Raw genomic sequence first — 17760 nt, 5'->3', positions numbered from 1 at the left:
TGTGACACTCACGTTAAATCTTGATTCATCCGAGAAGATGACATCTCGCCATCTCCTGGGTCGCAAATGCCCACCATTCCTGGCCCATAAGAATCTTGCTTGACGATGTCTGTACAGGAGGATAAGGCCACGGTAGGGTCGGTGGCAATGCAGTCGTGCTGCGGCAAGACGTCTCCGGACAGTTCGGGCACTGATGAGTCGTCCCCTGGTTCCCACTTCAGTCCTGGCAGTGCTTGCGGCTGTCAAAAACCGATTGCGCAGGTGCCGCAACCGTATGTTCCGGTCCTGTCTATTGGTCGTTACGCGTGGTGTGCCCGAACGACGGCGGTCATTGACGGTCCCTGTCGTCTGATATCGGTTGAGGAGCCGATTAATGGTTGACAGGTGCACGTGGAACCGTTGTGCTACCCGCAATTGCGAGTTTCCGGCATTCAACAAGCCAATGGCTTGATTCCGATCGGTGTTGTTCAACCGAGGCATCGTGTAGGAGTGAGATACTCATTGCCACCCGCGTGTTCTGAGTGTGCCCGGGTATCAGGAAATGCACGTGCAAAGTGTTATTTCACCAAGTGGTTGCGTGTGCGCGATTTACCGGATAATGCGTTTTTAGCGTTGTTCCCCTTATGTTGGGAACAGGCCGGAAGTCGACCTTTACATGCTGCTGAAATAATGTGTACCACTGTACCATGTACATTGACGAATAGCGTCAACGAAGTCCAACCGAAACGTATATTATTTTGACAAAAGGAAATTGCGTTATTAATGCCGGCTAGTATAGTTTGATATCATATGATCATAGCATGTAGGCCTACAGCAAGGTTGATATATGTGACAGAGTTATTATTTAGTATGTGGAATCTGTGTTATTGTAAAGGATTTTTTTAGATTTCCTTCGGGACAAAATTTGGGGGAAATTTAATAGTAAATAAATGTTGGAGAGTAATTTATTTTAGTCATTAAAGCCGCACACCCTAGTTCCATCCAGCGAAAATAAATTATAATTTGGTTAATCTACAAACCTGTAACACACTTAGATCACGTTTTTATCAAATGGAGTGAAAAAGCAGGTTTTATATCGATAAATACCATTGGAATCCCCATGTCCCAATTGCTTGAAATAATTTTGAAAGTTAGTATTCTGATGTCACCGGAAGAAGCACAACAATGCCTACGTCACGACAAATTTCACAGACTTGGGGTGCGTTCGTTTCACGTCTCCTGGACATGTTCTAACTGTTCTGTCCTGGTCTTATCCCTAGAGGCACTGATTTTCCGGAATCACGGACGGAATCGCGGAAATACCTATCTGAAACGGAATTCCCGATTTTTTTCCAAAACATTATTTAACTTTAAATAGCGCATTTGATTAATTACAAATTATTTTTCGAACCAGAAATTATGGACACCGACATCTGCCTGTGCTACACTACGACACTAGTACCTTTGTATGTTACGCCAAATGTAGAGTATCTAGACGTTTTACCAGTCGTGTTTTCTTCGCTTATTCCCGGCGATTTAATGGGAAAAACCGAACATTGTGAGCTAAAATTGTCCGATATTTACTCAAGTGAAAGATATGTTATGTTTGCTTATTAATTTTTAACATTTGCGGCATTGCCATATTTCCGATCTCACAAAGGAATGCAGTAATTGCATATTGTATGCCAGGCTTTGTTCAAAATAAATTATACAAGGGAAGTGGTTTATAGTGTGATCGTTTGTAATTATTTTCCCGATCATATCGTAAAGAAAACCGAAAATGTCTGAAGTCTGTGTCGTGGCGTATTCGTGTTTAAATTTAAACCAAAAATAAATACAAACTACTGACATGTTTTTACCTCATTGCATATTTATTTTACACCAGCAATTAATTGCGCGGGGTGTGTGTGTGTGTGTGTGTGTGTGAGAAACAAAAACTGAATTTGTTTAATACTGAAACGGAAAAAAAACGGAATTTGTAACATTATGAAACGGAAAAGGGAAAAATCTGAAATGGAAAATCAGTGCCTCTATATCCCCTCTCCAGATATCGTAAGACTTAGCAAAATTATTTGTTTAAGGGTTTGTAACGTTTTGTATTGACACTTACTTGTCTGAACTTTATTGTTACTGAAAATGTTCACGAACTGTGAAGAAAAATCTCACAAATGAACAACAACAAATCGGATGTTTATTGCGCGAACCGTGCACGAGAAAACAAACCGAACCAAAATGATAACGGTCACGTGATATACCAAAGTCTGTGACATTGAAATAGAAATATCCCCTCTAAAAATAGATTGGACGTTTTTTTCTCGACAACACGTTTAGTGAAAAAATGCAAAAAATGCATTTCGTGGTTTTACAAACATCAGGATTACCAAAAAGCACTTCAGGTGAATGGAAATGTGTATTCTAAATAATAAAATGTAAGTAAAGTGCAATTTTATTTGTGAAAAATGGGGTTTAATAGCGAAAAACAACGCCGTAATGGTTAACAAATAAACGTAACTAGGGTGTGTCCCTTTTAAAGGTCAATGTTTACCAAAAATGTAATTCACTATTGTTTGGTATCTACATATACCTTTAACAATATATATATATCAATAAAATAAATTTTAAAATATTTACCCGTTTTTAATATATTCGCAACAAAAAGTAACATTTTTCGCATCGCTTGCCCAGAAGTCTATCGACTCCAAGAGTTAAGTCATGTGACCTAGTGACGCGGTAACAGGCATAACATGTTAGCGTGATTCACAGCCTTTCAGACATTTTACTGTGAAGGTGAAACACGGCAAACATGAAACCATGACGAGAAGGAGCTAAACAAGAGCTCAAAAGGGTGAGAGGGAGGTGGAGAGGGTACCTGAGCAGGGGCGACAGTGTAAGATATGGAGAAAACTTGAATTGTTTTCTCTTTTATAGATACATTACCTGTCCTCAAACAAGGGCATTTCCAAACAGTGTATCCCAATATTCTCCAGATTTGGAATCCTTGTCAAATTGCCTTTCCAACAATACCAATTTTATGAAGATTAGCCCAGTAGTTCCTGAGATATGAGGGTTCAAAGGTTGGCGACCACGCCCATTTTGGTCTGATTGGCCTAAAATTTTGAATTTGGTGCTGTGGGATCCCAATCAACAAGTATACCAAGTTTCATAAAAATCTGAGATGGTCGGGTTTAAAATTTCTGATTTTTGGGGTAACTTTATACTTAGAGATTGGTAAGACTTGTGTTTGACAGTTGATAACTTTATACTTACAGATTGGTAAGGCTTGTGTTTGACAGTCAGTTCACTGGATATGTTTCCCAGCTTACAGTGTGGCGAGACATTTTACCGTACACTGATATACTAAAGGCCATTAATAATCCCCAGTATCTACCTTCATTTGACCTTGCACTTGGATGGTATGACTACAGTCTGACAAAATCTACCTGGAGACTGACACCAAGTCGAGCAGTGGCCGAGAGAAAACTGTGTGATGCACAACGATTCATGGACTCAACATGTGATAACAAAATGGGTATGTTTATTCATAGACTAGATGTTTGATGATAGCAATATGGGTGTGTTTACTGAATCATGGACTCAATATATTAATGCAAAGTGCGTATGTCTACTGAATCATGGACTCAGTGTGTTAATGCAAAGCGGGTATGTCTACTGAATCATGGACTCAATGTGTTAATGCAAAGTGGGTATATCTACTAATTGATGGACTCAGTATGTTAATGCAAAGTGGGTATGTCTACTGATTGGTGGACTCAATGTGTTAATGCAAAATGGGTATGTTTACTGAGTCATGAACTCAATGTGTTAATGCAAACTGGGTATATCTACTGAATCATGGACTCAATGTGTTAATGCAAAGTGGGTATATCTACTAATTCATGGAATCAGTATGTTAATGCAAAGTGGGTATGTCTACTGATTCATGGACTCGATGTGTTACTGCAATGTGGGTATGTCTACTGAATCATGGACTCAGTGTGTTATTGCAAAGTGGGTGTGTCTACTGAATCATTGTCTTAATGTGTTATTGCAAAGTGGTTATGTCTACTGAATCATGGACTCAATGTGTTATTGCAAAGTGGGTGTGTCTACTGATTCATGGACTCAGTATGTTAATGCAAAGTGGGTATCTCTACTGATTGATGGACTCAACAAGTAATAACATAATAGGTATGTTTACTGATTCACGGATGTTATGTAACAAAAATGGGTTTACTGATTCACAGATGTTTTGTAACAAAAATAGGTATGTCTGGTGATTAATGACATCTTCACTGATAACAAAATAGGTATGTCTGGTGATTAATGACATCTTCACTGATAACAAAATAGGTATGTTTTATGTACCAGAAGACTACGGGATTAATGTTTGACAAAAACCATGTAGAGGGGGGTATAATTTAAGTGTTCACTTAAAATGTTTAGAAATAAATAAAATAATGTTCATATGTGAAAGGATAAGTATTATTTTCATGGGTTTGACTAATTTTAATAATATTTTAGAACAGTTAAATCGATAAAGTTGAGATTACTTGGCACTTTTGTGGCCAGATATTCAGCATATACAGCCATTATTGTCAGTCACTATATTTTACTGATCACAAGTTATTTTGGAAATCAAAATATGATTTACATATGTTTTCGTGATACCGGGGTTTCACATATTTAAGCCCACTCAAAATGAAGCCCATGGGCTTAAAACTGAACATTTTACCATATTTAAGCCGATGGGCTTAAATTTTGATAATATTTTTCAACAGGAATCTGCCCTAGGTTACAAAGATTATTTCGTATTTACTATTAAAAATAGAAAAAACTTTGTACGCCTAATGACAAATTCATTATTATAGTTAATTAATTAATCAAATGTAATATTTCTCTAATTAAATAACTCAATAAAATGAAAATTGCTATTTCGTAGTTTCACTTCATCACTAATCCTTAGCTAATTTAAACGTCATGTATCCACAAAGGGACTGTTACATAATGAATACAAATTTGTATTTAGAATATCACTCTGTACATCCAATGTGTTTCTGTCATCCTAATGTTTGTAAGTAACACAACCTGGATTTCCACTCACAATAATTTTGTATGTATGAAAAAGTGCATATTAGGAAATAAAATAATGTTTAAGCTACCGTATATCTTCACCTGTAAGTCGATCTCGGCTATAAGTCGAGTCCCTAATTTCAAGCCCTGAAAACGTATTTTTTTATTGACCCGTTTATAAGTCAACCCATGAAAAACAACGTATAAATATTGAAGTATTTCTTATTTTCAGCTCATGAGAACAATAATGTACAATATCTGAACAAAAGAAAATTATTTTACAAACTTCGTTTTTCACGTTTTGTACATCGCAATAATATTCCAATCAAACTACATAGCAACAAAACGAAATATTCCCTTAGTAGAGAGTGAAAGCTCTTTGACTGTTACCGTATGGCACTGTACAGCATGGTTTTGTGCAAAGACAACAACTTTATTTATAAACACTGACAACAGATCACTACGATAAAACTGAAAGTACATGTATCATCGGTTAATCACATGTTTTACCGCCATATTAATGCATGTAAGGAGGATAACTCTGGAAAGTACACTGGTTTTTGTACGATATGTGCCCTATTGCTCTAGTGAACTGCAGAGATCAGTCTATTTTAAGGGAAAGCTCAGTAATATTCATGAAGTTAATTACCGACAAAACATTGTTTGAACAACCATTAATGCCAGTGACCAGATTTCAAAATAAACTCAGGCAACAGGTAGTTAGTATTGTTTACATTTTTGCTATTAGTGATGACTGTTATTTTAACTAAATGGACTGTTGTCTTGGCATGTGAGTGAGATCGCACGCCTTTTCAAATAACCAAAACCGTTACAATGCCAAAAAAAAATAGGTTATAAAAAAAAAAATGTCAAATTAACATATTTGAGTATAAATACAGGGCATACTTCAACAATAAAACTTGTAAAATAATCCCCAAATAGGTAATTCAGTGGTACAGCATTCACTTGATGCTTGGTCGGTCTAGGATTGATCCCCATCGGTGGGCCCATTGGGCTATTTTTCGCTCCAGCAGTGGCACATCAAAGGCTGTGGTATGTGCTATCCTGTCTATGGGATTGTGCATATAAAAGATCCCATGCTGCTAATCGAAAAGAGTAGCCCATGAAGTGGCGACAGCAGGTTTCCTAGACCTCAATATCTGTGTGGTCCTTAACCATAATCATATAACCATAAATAAAATGTGTTGAGTGCGTCGTTAAATAAAATATTTCCTTCTTTCTTCCTCTTCTCACCGAGGTGACTAGAATGCATGTACATGTGTATGTATTGCCCATCAACTGAAAGTCAAATTAATAACTGCCACCTCCTCTGATATTGAAACATATTTTGCTTGTGACTAAGGCTATGATGGAACGATAATTATTATGTACTCTGATGCTATCCTAAGTTGCACTTTTTGTCTTTATTATATAGTATAATGTTTTGTTAACTTGTTAATTTAAGCCCTGGGCCTAATTTCAGATAAAATTTTATCTTCTCTGAGGTGGTATTTTCTGTATTTGAGCCCGGGGCTTAAAAACAGGAAATCCTGGTATTTGTTGTAATAAAATGTTCAAATTTATCATTAAATAGCTATCACAATCGGCTACCAATTCCTCAAAATGACAGACATTCCGCCATTGTGGTCAACCAAAAATACTTGCTGAAAACCTCTTAAAATTGCAACTCTAAATTCACCCTTATTTTTCCTAAAGAAAAACAAAACTGTCTTTATTAAATCTATTTCCGGTTGTTCTGTTATTTTTTTCAACCAGTACCATGTGCAAAATGGCAGAAAATATGACTTGGTGAGTGCACTGGGTAGTGTATATACTAGTGTGTCACCTGCTATCTCACCTGCAACCCATGTTAAAACAATGTGTGTTTCAATTCATGTATACAACATTTAACACTAGGGGTATACGTTGATTTATAGATTGAACATTTGTTGATTAATGGACTAATCAGGGGTGCAGAAATGGAAAATATTTCACTAGCCCTCCAAACTAAAACCAACTAAAATGTACTAGCCTGCCAGCCTATAGAACAATATATTATTGTTTAACAATATTATACTATACACTGTCTTCACTTCAAATGATAGATATATATCTGACAAGAACATAATTAAGGACACTTGGTTGGCCAAATGATCAATATCAATTTTGAAATATTCTTGTAAATACAAAGTCTACTGTCAGTGCTGTACATGTATTGTTGTGTATTTCATCATAATTCTAAATAGTTTGTTTGAATGGTTTGGAATTCTGACATGGCTGATGCGGAGTTAGGGATTTGATGCGGTAAAAAAATAATTATGGACAGTCAAAACAAGACATATCACCTTAGTAGTTGCATTTTTAAGTCATCTGTCAGAATTTTTACTCACATTTGGCAAGCGGATGAGTACTTTCTGCCCTCCTACTAATGAATAGAAGGGAATCTTCACTGTATACAAATGTTTGAAATGATGTCCATCTTTTTTCTCTTTATTTTTTTTTACAGTCTTTTTCTTTCCAACTGCTACATGTGTCACCTACACTACTTGTAGAAAGACACCTCTCAAATTAAGAGACATAAGCATTCATGGCACCTTTTAGTTCCTGGAAAAAAGACAAAACAAGATTTGAAAAATATATATCAGTTTGTTTTTATTTATTTGCAAATTTGTTTTAAAAAAGAGCTTTTATTTGACCTCATTTTCAGATAAGATGGCTCCACTCTCAAACCACTGCCCTGAATCAGCCATTCATAAGATATCCCCTTCCAGAACAGTGCAGGTCCGAAATGTTGTACAACCAGCAATCACGTTTGGAGGACAAGAACCAATTACAGATAATTTGAAAGGTTGTATTGACAAAAGCTAGTTTATCACCCATCTTGATAGATGTTTATATTTGGATCTTATATTTTGAATGACCGATTCCCAATTTGAACATAAAAATTCTCCACGTTTTTTTGTTACTGTAAGTGTAAAGAAAGTTATTCTCATTTCTTGTTTTGAAAATTAAAATGAAATCTTCCAATTTCTAACGAATGATGTTAAATTTCTAAATGTCATGGTAGGGAATAAGATAAAATTTCAGAGATAAAAGCAATATTGTATAATTCATTAAAGCAAGTGAGCAATGTTTTAATGAATCAAGTTTAGTACCATAAAATGTTTAAGAAAACAACCAAAACATGATAAATAAAATATTTAGTAAACAAAATTTTACCTGTGTTAAGTTAAATGTTAAGTGATTTGCAATTATTTACTCCTGAAATAATAAATCAATGTGCTCTAGTGGTGTCATTAAGAAACCAAACTTTTCTTTTACAGCTCACAGAATTGTATAATTTTCTCACATTTGAAATCCTGAGGCCTGAATATAATAATGCGATATCGAAAGACAATATTAATACAAAGAAAGGGAGATAGGCAGGAGGAGTAGGGGTTAGAAACAGTTGGATAAATTACAATGAACGCAGTCAAAATAACTCTGCAACTTATGAATTTCACTGGTTAACATAACTTCCACACTAACTAGATTTTACATTAAAATGTTCCAACTATATTACAGGTTAACACAACCAGTACTTAAAATAAGCAGCCATTTTAAAGGATTCATTGAGTAATACTGTTAAGAGGCTTAATCACAGATTTGTTTGCTTGTTATTATCTGAATTCCGTTCATGTGATGCTTATACATTGTGTCACTGAGATAATTATTTTCTTAATTCTGTATTCTACAGGTGATTTACTTACCTGGGGTGCTTACCAACTTGTGTATGCTGCCACAGATGAGGCTGGCAACATTGGAGACTGTCGATTCAAACTTTATGTGAAAAGTAAGTCTGATTGATGCCATGGGTTACTAGTCCATCATTGGAAAATTGGAAATATTCATTTTCAATTCAACAAAATATTCTAAATTGTATTTTACAATGTATATTGTTGTGTATAAGCCAAGTTTTAAAGTCTAGAAATACTTTCCTAAAAAGGAGAGTTGGCTTATACATGGAGGCGTCAGGTTGGTGCATACAATCCCGATCAAAAACACTCCAGACCGTGATGTATAAATTTTGATCAGACCCTTAAAGCCTTGAAAAACAATAACTTGTGCACAATATAAATAAAACCTCCATGTATGTACATTTTTGTTTTTTAATGCATTATAAGAGTGATGAATAATAAAAACAATTGTACTTGTTCTATTGTCATTTCAGTGCCATCTTTGTTTGACAAGATCAAACTTTCATATAGCAAATGTAATATTTAAAACAGAGTTTTCTCTTCAAAAGATTATTAGTCCTGTACCAGACGGGACTGTATATTTCGTCTCTGCCTATCTTTCTGTCTGTCCATCTGTCCAATGTAATTGTCACATAATTTTTTTTTGCCATACTTCAAGATATTGAGCTAAAACTTTCTAATCATTTTATCATATAATGGCCCTGGAACTTAGGAAATTGGAACATTTGTGGGGTCCGGTAAGGGACATGTATTGCTTTAACAGTAGCTTCAGAATGCTTATATTATTCTAATATTGTTTAGTTAACAGAGTACATCAAATTGTAAAGTAAAGCCATAAATAAATTATGCTCATTACTAACTTTACTGATTGAAAAAACATATGAATTTCATGTTAATAAATACTCCTACAACTGTCTCATGACCATACAATATGTGACTTGGCTATTTCTGACAGCAATGAACACCTGGCCTGCATGATGCTTATACAACTTGTAGGGCCGAATTTAGAAAGCCTCTTTTAGACTTACATGCGTGTAACTACATACATTTACTATGCGTAAACACCTGTATTTAATAAAAATAGGCTTCGTAAAGTTGGCCCGTAGAGTCCAGACTCACGAGTAATAGAGTATGAGACTTTAATGTCATGGCAACTCCATGCAAACTGTGTGCGTGTGACGTCATTAAAGATTTGAGTCTCTACTCTATCCTTTGTTTCAAAACAGGATGTTTGTGCCTGGATGAGCCTGCCCATTGAATAATTTAATTACTTATGTACAGTGATGTATTGTTACTGCTAGAATTGTTTATTTTCTTATTATTTGTGGTTGCTAAATTATTTTTGTACCACATATAAGACCTTAATGTGATTACAATACTGTGTTTGTAATACCTAAAGAAAAAAACAACATTCATTGACAGTATTATTGAAATCAATACAACCTACAACCAGACAACAGATTACCTTGGCTTATACACGAGGCTGATGATTTTGTACTAGATAAGTAAGGTTAAACCAAGAGGTTAATTGGGTTATTCAATGATTCGGCTAATATACAGCAATTATCTGGTACTTTAAAATATACACATTTTATTATTGATATGATTTTTTATTTTGTTTCCTTTTTGATCTGCCTTGACGCAATTAAAAGGCACTTTGATGATGATAGAATAAACATTTCAGTTTTGTTCTGTTTCTCAACCAAACTGGGTGACATACCCTCACCATAGACAAAAGAACACCATTAGCTTGTTTATGAAGATACGATGTCAGCATCAAATTACAGGAAATTATGCGCTGTGTTAAAACTTACATACAGGATCTTAAACAAACTTTCATTTATAGCTGATATAAACTGTATGAACATTACAAACTTGTTACAAAATGATAATTATATTAATTTTCATTAACATATGGATTACTATATCAGCCATTGTCTACCAGTTTACCAGTCAAACAAAATCTGGCAGATAGTAAGTTTAAATTTTATTCAAATTTAGACTATTACAATATATATTAATTTTGTATGATAGTGTGTTCTTGATTAAACATGATATTATTTTATAAACAATATATTATAGATTGTTACACTTGCAACTGTTAACAGGTGAATGAAAGTTGAAACAAAAATAATTCTGGTAAGGTTATATGGCATTGACCAGTCATATTGTGCGTGTGTGTGTGTGTGTGTTGTGCTATAACTAATATTAACCAAAAATATCTACCAAAGACATTGTGTAATATTTATGCATATTTTTGTTGTTGGGAAGAAAGTGTTTATTTTTCGTCACTATATTCTTTTGAAGAACAAGATTGTACTGCTGCCAATGTCTACTCATCACCAACACTATGTGGAACTACTAAAGCAGTACAGGGATTCTGCCCTATAAATAAAAAGCCTGCAATGCCCTGGCCAAATATTATTAACTGTGGCGTTCTGGGATCCTACAATCGACTTGATCCATTCCAGATGCCTGTGGAACCAACTTGTGGAGGTACGCCTGTACATGTTAAACACTGGGCCAAGTTAAACAAAAGAAATTGTTTGCTTTAAAAGTACATGGTCTTCATTAAGCATTGTATGGTATGTCTGTCGAAAACTTAGTTTCTTGCTTCAAATAGTAAGTTTTTTCACATCCAGTCATGTGAAATTTATTTCTGTGTTTATATGTTCATCATCCACAACCCAAAATTTTAAAATGACATCTGGAGAGGAGTAAATGCTTATGTTCATAATTAGTTGAAACTATACAATAGGATGCATTTCTAAACTATACTTACAAGAATCGAGGTTCATAAAAATTCTGTCATACATCAGTTGGTCACCTGAAGATAGTTTGTTGCTTATAAAACTTTTAGACTCCACACTCAATCTCTAATGAAGTCACATGCATACAATTTGTATGGCATAGTCATGACACTAGTGTCTCAGACTCTATTAGAGTCTAGATTCTAAAAGTTTTATAAGCACCAGGCCTGGTGTACACATTAGGATATCCAAGTTTAATCACTTGATGTATAGAATTGAATATTCTAAACAAGAAACTGAGTTTCAACCAGAAGTACCATACAGTTTGCATTTTTAAAAGGACTCTGTACCTTAATTCATCTTGATTCGTATAAATCACTTTTGTTTCAGCCACAATTTCTTCTTTTGATCATTTATGTAATCATAATTTTGAATAGATTATACAGTTTTATACATATCTCTTCTGTTTGTAGCAACTCGGAGTCAGAAATTCACAGTGACTCTTGAAATAAAATATCGAATGCTGCTTCAATGTACCACGACTAAGGTGAAATTGCTAAAGACTGAGGTTCAGTCAGCCTTCCAAACACTTGGATCTTCATGGAGTGGTCTTACAAACAACTTGGCAATTTCTGGGTACTGCTCAGAACCAGCATCATTGGAAGTGTTCATTAAGGCAGAATTCTCAAAGTTGTTGTAAGTACATTTGACAAACTACTTTCTGCTAAGATTCATAACAGGAGCACTGTATTTCAGTGAGTATTATTGATCAGTGGCAGTTACAGAATCACCCAGGATAAAAATACTGCTTTATTTAAAACGTGCTTTTGTCCACATCTGATAAAACACTTTTTACTGCAGATGATCTAAGCTCAACATAGATATAAATTTAATTATGTCAGTTACAGAATGGTTCCATTAAAGTGACGGAGCCTATTATGTTTTTAAAGAATAAGCCATATTTTTAACTATTAGGGTTGTTTTTTGATAACTGAAATGAGACATATTACTTAGATTTCATTGTTTTGATTATCCATTTCCATGCATCTGAAGTGTTTCTGGTCATCCTGGTATTTTTAATCTGTCACTGGGTCAGGATTTAGTCAATTAACTGATAAATATTATGTCATGTTGTAGATTCCATTTCTCTTGAAATATCTCTTTCAGATCTGCAATCAAGAGCCTGCCACCCATTGAAATCATCAAACGAGCTGTCATAGAAGACAATATACTGGAAGGAGCCGCCTTCTTGGTACATAGCTGCTTATATTGCTTAGAGGTTAAATGAAGTCAAACTTGCCTAAATAGCCAGCTGTATTAAGTGGTCACATATATTCCTCCTGAAAATATTTAGAAAACTGATTTACAGTGAATGAAGAGCACACATCTATTATTGAGCATTATACAGACTACAAAAAAGAAAAAGCCAAAACATTAAAAAAAAACCCTGTAGAAGTGGCTACCTGTAATCAGTGGCTACCTGTAATCAGTGGCTACCTGTAATCACTGGCTACCTGTAATTAGTGGCTACCTGTAATCACTGGCTACTTGTAATCACTGGCTACTTGTAATCAGTGGCTACCTGTAATCAGTGGCTACCTGTAATCAGTGGCTACCTGTAATCAGTGGCTACCTGTAATCAGTGGCTACCTGTAATTAGTGGCTACCTGTAATCACTGGCTACTTGTAATCATTGGCCATCTGTATTCCCAAGAACTATCTGGGTTTTTTTTTTTTCAAAACCCTATAAGCACAATAATATAAATGTATTAATAATATACATGGCCACATATTTAGACAAATTGTTGCCTATTAAATTGTGTTGAATATGTTCATCATTGTACAGAATAATCTGAAAGAATTTGATTGCTAATCGGCCATTTCACTGTTTACAACTTGATTGCTAATCAGCCATTTCACTGTTTACAACTAGATTGTTATTTCAGCTACATAAGACAACACTAATCAAAAACTTCTGTAAAACTATACAAGAAAAACAAATTGTCAAAATCAAAAACTGAAAATTACAATCTCTTGATTTCCCTAAATGGACTTTCAGCACTGTACAAATGAAAATTCTGCTTAATCTGAAAAGGGTTTTTGGTTTGCATAACATGTAGCGTTTTTCCATTTTAAAGAAATATTAATTTTGATTATAGAATGTATTAAATGCAAAACTTGTATTACTTCCAACCCATTTAAATATTAGTATAACTGCTGTCATAGATCCTGGCATCGTATTTTTCCGATATGATAAGCACAATAATAAAATGTAATAAAAACAATACTTTGTACATACAATACTACTTTACCTTTTTCAAGCCACATTTGTCTATTGTGAAAAACAGTGATAATCTCCCATGAATGCCAGGTTTCCCTCCAGGAAACAAGCCGCTAACTTGTACAGGTGTTTCCACTATATTGCAGCAAATGTCAAATGTTATCGATAGTTTCATTACCTGTCTATTTTTGTCCTTGTTGTGGTAGTGTAGTGTCTACACGCAGTAATTTAATTCAAAATCTTCTTTTGAAAATAAATTCATAAAATGTTTGTCACTTGTAAAAAAAAAAAAAAATATTGAATATTTTTCAGAGCAGTAAACAGTTTCAACTGAAAACCTGTTTACATTAATGTCCATTCCCCTTGTTCTATGTGACAAGGGAAACAAAACTCAGATTTTCAACATAAGTACTCGACAGATGCACAGAATTATAGATATAGGAACAAAATCTTATCTCCACCAAACCACCATGGTTTGTACTAAATGTAAATATACATATCAATATACAGAAGTTATTGAAAAGAACTTTGTTGTGAAACAACATAAGAGGTAAGGAAACTAGTCTTTCATAAATTTTATTGTTCAGTGTCTTCCATAAATTTTATTATTGTTCAGTGTTATGATCAAGTGGGTAGATCATGTGGTACTGTACTTTGGCAGGTCTGATGTCAGGTCTAATGTCAGAATAGCAGATGATAACTATGCAGGTTTTGTGATAACTGAAGTTCGCTTTGTGAGGCATTTCATTGGTACTAAAATAATGCATTAGCAAACGCTGCATGGTAATGCACAATATTTATGGTATAATTAAAATGTAATACAGTGAAACCTGTCTAAACCGGACCTTGAACATACCGGAATCCTGTCAAAACCGGAACCTCTCCTTTCCGAAAACCAGATTGATTTTTCGCTCAGAAATGTTAAATCCTTAATAAATTAACCTGAACAAACCGGCGTAGTGTAAATGAATGAAGAGTCAACTTCGCGTGAAAACACAACTTCCAGCTAACAAAGCTGACCGGAATTTCCACTGACCAACATCCGGTGTTACGTCACGGGTCGCCGCTTTCTGCGGTCTCAGCCCAGAATAGCAGACAGAGTAATTAATGCTTGATTGTTTCCAATTGTACTGTCTGAAACTGTTGACTTCTTCTCACCTTCAAACACATGCCCGCTACTCACGCCTTACGGTTTCTGCCTTTGATTTGGTCAATGCAATTTAACATGTAAAATGATAGAAAAAACTAAACTTCAAGTAAAATGTACACACGTGACATAATATTTTATACACTGAATAAACACTAATAGGGAATTTTATCATTTCTGCAATAGAAACGAGAGATACACACACTGAATTTTGCTACACTTTACTAAATTAGGAGAAAAAAAATGTCACGGTCACCACAGGCCAATCGAGGATACAAGTGATGATTGGGAAAATGAACTTCTGAATGAATTCAGAAAATCAGAGGAATGTGATAAGAGCCCAAGTGATGACGAGAGTGAAAGTTGTTCCGATGAAAGTTTGCAACCCAACGGTTGTGAAATGTCGCACAATGATGCACTGGTTATGATTAAAAAACTTAGAAATTTTGCTCTTGCAAAGGATGAACGCTATTTAGAACACATTCTGAAACTTGAATCAATGTCTATGAAGATTGTCCTCAAAAGCAAATCGGAAGCAAAACAAACTGTGGACTCGTTTTTTAAACGTTGATCGGGTCCATGTTTTTGGTGAAAATCATGCAAGGTTTCGCTAAAAACTAAATTATACTGAAACTTGTTTTGTTTTGTTTTTTTGTTTTGTTTTAAAGTTAGTTCACAAATATATATATAACAAAATAGGGATACGGCGAGATGATTAGCCCTTGTTGCCTTTACCACATTCAGATTCATTCGGCAATTCTCGGACATGTTCGTTTTTAGCTACGAACATATCAGAGAATTTACTAAAGAAAGTTCTAGATCCATGGCAAAAAAACTTGTGGAAACAAACAATGCATTAATAATTAGTAAATATTGCAGCACAATGTTATCATTAACCAAATAAATGATTATATAACTGTACGTTACAAAACAGGTTTATTGGATCAATCAAATCATTTTCGGGTAATTCGTTGCAAATTGCACGTCAAGGGCAATAACTCTGTTTTATAAAAACGCGACCCTCTGAACACCGGATCCTGTCTAAACCGGATAAATATTAGGTCACCGACGTCATCCGGTTTAGACAGGTTTCACTGTATTAGTTGACTGACTTGAAGCATTTTCAGGCTGATAATGACATCATATCTCTCATAATCTTGTGATACATGCAGTTGCAAACAAAGTATCGAAAACACATGTCAATAGAAATTGTGTGACAGTACGATAAATATATTTTTGCAATAAACATTGGCTACTTTTAGCAGTAATATTAGTACCAGACCAGGACATTTTTTATTGACTGAAACATTTTATTGCATATGGTATTAACAGAATATTACATAGTAGTTTACCATAATATAAAACCTTGGCAGTTTTATCCTTCCTTGTCCCATGGCATTATTCCAGTGACCTTGTCAAATGAAAAAGGGTAAAACACCCCGATTTCTTGAATTTTAAAACAAACTTATTTGAATGACGGTTTCTGTCAACAGCAATCAAATCGACATTATAACATGATAAAATAATATGTGGATGTCGATGTGGATGTGGATTACTTTATAGCAATGTACAGCATGGGATTGTTCCCACACAACTTGATTTATCAATATGATATTAGTTATGGGAATATTACAGAGCTTTCTGGTATAACAAGCCATTGATCTGGTGTTCTGATGTACACGTATGTTAATCTTGTATATACTATTACGTTTGACTATCACATCAGTGTAAATGTTAAAGAAGATAAACAGTTTGTTTTGTGAAATTGAAACTCATCTTTGATACTTTGTGTACATCTCTTTCAGAATATTGCCAATGCTGAACTCCAGAAAAATGAAGTAGTGCTTGATCAGTTTGCTTCATGCGACACTGACGCATATGTCATTGTTGGAAATGATTGTGGTATGATATATCTTTTTTTTTTATCACTGATTACTTTATTTTGTAATGCTTGTACAACTCTGACATAATTTTTATTTTTATTTTTTATAACCGACCCCAGCACATGGTTCACACACTAGTGAATATGTTGCTAATTGTGAATCGCCCCTTTAGAAAATGATCTACAAGAAATTACAAATTATCTGTCCCGAGTGAACGAACAACAACATTCATTCACAAGGGACAGATATTTTGTAACTCCTCATAGCGAATTTGCTTATTCACTTTTAACTGGATTTTAATATGAAAATTACTCTGCTTTCTGCAACAAAGCCATCAGTCATTATGTCATATAATCTTATGTGCATTATATGACATAATGTAAGTGATGTCATGGCATAACAGCATTCTTTTTACAGCCCAATCTTTACAGTACAAAATAATACGACTGTTGTTGCATTAGGAAAAAAAAAAAATTCTAAGCTACTAAAGCTGCATATTATGAAAATTTAATATACCATTTCATGTTTATGAAACAAATGAGTCAAGTTTGTTTTTTAAATCTTTGTAAAAAATGTTTTACTCATTCCATGAAATTTGCTGAGGCTTAATTCATGGAAACTGTCCAGTTAGTAAAATATTATTAGTTAAATTAAAAGATGTTTGCTGTTTATTTTCTTTCTGAATTATGTTTTGACTGTAACTACAGTCAAATCCGCTTATTTGGATGTGCCTCGTGCAACAAAAATATATTCAAATAAGCGGCATATTCAATAAACCGAAGGTACAATTTCGACATACGATATACCCAATTAAGACCTCTTGTTGATTTATGCAAACCCTAATTACGATTCTCCCAATTTGGACCTCATGACATGTGAAATTTTCGTCAGAAACCGGTAAGTATTTGGTGTT

The 17760-nt window shown here is 34.5% G+C and overlaps 1 protein-coding gene across 1 annotated transcript in view; it reads left to right on the top strand.

Annotated features, from left to right (window-relative positions):
- The window catches only part of LOC121378227, a 198508-nt gene that overhangs the window by 32133 nt on the left and 148615 nt on the right, over positions 1–17760 (top strand). Inside the window, exons 10-16 of the mRNA XM_041506306.1 lie at positions 3249–3508; positions 7757–7897; positions 8786–8881; positions 11094–11282; positions 12010–12232; positions 12704–12788; positions 16770–16866. Coding sequence (XP_041362240.1) covers positions 3249–3508; positions 7757–7897; positions 8786–8881; positions 11094–11282; positions 12010–12232; positions 12704–12788; positions 16770–16866 — 1091 coding nt within the window. The remainder of the gene's footprint in view (positions 1–3248; positions 3509–7756; positions 7898–8785; positions 8882–11093; positions 11283–12009; positions 12233–12703; positions 12789–16769; positions 16867–17760) is intronic.

This window comes from Gigantopelta aegis, chromosome 8, assembly GCF_016097555.1.
Source record: "Gigantopelta aegis isolate Gae_Host chromosome 8, Gae_host_genome, whole genome shotgun sequence".
NCBI lineage: Eukaryota > Metazoa > Mollusca > Gastropoda > Neomphalida > Peltospiridae > Gigantopelta > Gigantopelta aegis.
This window is presented reverse-complemented; position numbering and strand designations above follow the sequence as displayed.